This window comes from Hordeum vulgare, chromosome 5H, assembly GCF_904849725.1.
Source record: "Hordeum vulgare subsp. vulgare chromosome 5H, MorexV3_pseudomolecules_assembly, whole genome shotgun sequence".
NCBI lineage: Eukaryota > Viridiplantae > Streptophyta > Magnoliopsida > Poales > Poaceae > Hordeum > Hordeum vulgare.
Genome location: NC_058522.1, coordinates 492,061,433 through 492,064,616, shown reverse-complemented (window position 1 = coordinate 492,064,616; position 3,184 = coordinate 492,061,433). Strand labels below are relative to the sequence as shown.

Sequence of the window (3,184 nt, the reverse complement as noted above, 5' to 3'; positions counted from 1 at the left end):
GCACTGCGCTGGCAGGATATGTTTGTTTTTTTTTCCTATAAAAAGGATAGATATACTTGTTTTTTCCTTCTGTGATTTGTCTTTGCAAAAGAAAAAAAAAATTTAGCAAGCGGACGTAAGCACGGAGTAACTGTGTGCCACGAGTGAGTGACAGCAATTTCCCTAAACAACAGGGGATGATGATCCTGATAGTTCGTTTTAAAAATCACAAGTGCTCCAGCAGTGCCGGACTCTGAATGGAGCTCCTTGTTTATTTGCCGACTAGAAAGCCCCGATGGTGATTGCTGATGGCTGCTTAAAAGTCAGGGCCTGGTGGGTCGATCGCCGGACCGTGTCGCCGCCGTGGAAACGTCTGCAACCAAGTCGACATGGCATTGTCAACCTTAACTGCACTTACCGCCACCTTTATGGCCGGCTTTTGGTGGTTGCCACTTGACACCCCCCATTAGCATCTCCATCATGTACTAGTACTACTCACCGTCGATTTGGCAAGGAACAATTCGCCGGCTTAGGGCCGGTACATGTCGACTTGGGTGCTTATGTGGAAATTAGGCTGTTGTTATTATTGGCGTCTCAGGATCAGGAAATTAGGTCCGGTAACATGACATGCGTAGCTTTGCAGCTAGGGAGACACGTTGCCGGTTGGTTGGCGCGCTTTTGGCTGGAAATTCGGATGCGCGGGGATCCCGTGATGTGGTGCTGCTACCAGTTATCGAGCATCGTTTGCGAGGTTGGAACCGAGGCCGGGTGTCATTCCGGAATAATCGGGATGATATGTATGGGTTAATGGGTGTGATGGTATTCTTGTCGTGATGATATTCTGCTCAGCCGTGGCGTGGAGGAACTATCACAAGAATTCTTCTTCAAACTGAGAACTGTCTGAAGAATCCTTATCGAACCTGATTGCCAATTCAAGCTCTGTAGCGCAAGAGAGAAGAACAGAGCCGCTATCCAACCGATCCCGAGTCGAATTTCCGAGCTTAATAGGGACTTTAGTTCTTTCGATGTATTACTAGTATAGTTATCTAAATGATCTTATATTTCTTTGGAGAGGGAGTACATATTTTGTAAGTCGAGGGGCAAAGTGTGCATCACATCTTACTGCTATAAACAAGCCCCTCCAGCTTGAACTGCCAGCGCATCCTTGTTGCTTACTACTGCCACCGTTTTTAGATTCTTAAATTAGTATACTCAAAACTGAAAGCATGCCAATAATAGTCTATTCAAGTTCAGAAAAAATAATAGTCTATTCAATTCAGTAACTGGTACATTGTCAATGCTGACAATTCTTAGCGGAAGATTCTCAAAGTTGACATTCATAGCCCAAGATTTAAAAATATAAATTGCATTCAAAATCGATCAAATCCATCCGAATTACTACAATCAACGGGGCGCAGGAACTGGAGAAATCTCTCCAAATCGCCAGTAGTACTACTACTACTAGTTATTCTTAGCAGCAGCGGCATCAATGGGCAGCTTCTTGTCGTCATCATCATGGATCCATGGTGCCGCGCGGTGGTCTGCACTGCATGTCTGCATTAGAACTCAACGTCCTTGAAGACCTTGCGCACCTGCTCGAGGGTGACGAAGAGCACGACGGTGAAGGGCCCCTGGCGCGACACGGTGGGGATGAAGCCCTTGTAGAGCGCCATGACGCCCTCCGACCGCACCGTCTTGAGCGCGCAGTCCAGGGCCCCGGCGTACGGCGGGGGAGCCCCCGGCGCCACCTTCATGTTCATCACTCTGGTCTTGACCACGTCGACGGGGTTGGACGCGGCGGCGGCCACGATGCCCGCGGCGAAGCTGGCGGCCACGTGCGTGCCCAGGCCGTCGGCGCCCGGACCGCGGCGGGCCAGGATGGCCTCCTTGGCCTGGTCGTAGGTGGCCAGCTGCGAGGCGGTGACAATCATGGCGCGGTTGACCGTGAGCGCCGAGCCGCGCCAGAGGCTGCGCACGCCCTCGTCGCGCGTCATCCGGGCGATGGCGTCGCCGACGCTGCGGTAGTTGCGGCGGTCGGCGAGCGGGAGGCGGCCGTCGGCCTGCATCCGCACCATGGCCAGGTCGGCCGGGTTGCCGACGGCGGCGCCGACGCCGCCGGCGATGAGGCCGGCGGCGATCTTGAGGTGCAGCGGCAGCACGCCGGCGTTCTCCTGGGTCCAGCGCTTCTTGAGGATGTCGTAGAGGCCCATCCGCGTGGTGGAGTAGAGCGTCTGGCGCAGCATGGTGGCCGAGATCCCGGAGAAGAGCCCGGCGGCGCCCTCGGCGCGCAGGATCTGCGTGCAGATGCCAATCGGGCCGGGCTTGGCCACCGACGCCGGCGTCGGCGCGTGCGGGAGCGCCACCGTCTGCGCCCCGGCCTGGAAGGCGAGCGCCGGGCGCAGCGCGGGCTGGGGCACGGCCGCCGCCGACGACTCCCCCTGCAGCTGCATCCGGACCTTGATGAGGTCGAGCGGGTGGGTGGAGCAGCCGGCGACGATGGAGGCGATGCCCCCCTCGACGAATCCCTTGACGCCCATATCCTCTTCCCGCTAGCGGATGGATGGATGGATGGATGGGTTGGAGAACCGAACTACGTATATAGATCCGGGAGAAGAAAGGAGGAACCTTGGGAGGAAAAGGTGTCGGATTTGGGCCTCCTAATTCTATTCCCAGTAGGAGCTGGGGCACATCTCGGAGGACAGGAGGAGGTGGGAATGGAGGGCGAAGGCTATGGAGGAGGAGTGTGGGACGCTGGCCCTCTGTGACATGTGCTGCTCGTGCTCGCTGCTGCTGCTGCTTCCTCTTGCTTGCTTGCTTGCCCTGGTTGGGGTGGGTGGGTGGGTGCGGGATGTGTGGGGGGAGGCGCCGTTTATAGGTGGACGGACGGGAGGAAGGAGGAGGGGTGGCTTCGGGGGGGGTCGGGGCTGACTGGGGAAGGCGGATTCGGGAGGGAGTCGCAGGCTGACGGGGTCCGGCCTGCCCGAGGACGCGTAGAATTTACTGCGCGGACACGGCGGCGTCGGCGTTTCGCTTCGCGTCTGATGAGGGGCGCGTTTGGGGCCGTCCGTTCTGTTTGCTGTCCGGACGGGGCGATCCGGGGCGGGCTGCGCGCGCTGCGGCGACCACGCGCGTGGAAGGAAAGGGGGGGAAAGTCGGTTAGGGCGAAAGAATAGGAACACGATGCCCGGCTAGCTTGATTCTCACG

At 57.3% G+C, this 3,184-nt stretch overlaps 1 protein-coding gene across 1 annotated transcript; it reads right to left on the bottom strand.

The window, feature by feature from the left end:
* Window positions 1-1,228: 1,228 nt before the first annotated feature.
* On the bottom strand, window positions 1,229-2,818 carry LOC123399910 (mitochondrial uncoupling protein 5-like). The gene has a single exon (XM_045094295.1). It carries the CDS (start codon window positions 2,514-2,516, stop codon window positions 1,539-1,541), a length of 978 nt encoding a protein of 325 aa, XP_044950230.1. The 5' UTR covers window positions 2,517-2,818; the 3' UTR covers window positions 1,229-1,538.
* Window positions 2,819-3,184: the final 366 nt, after the last annotated feature.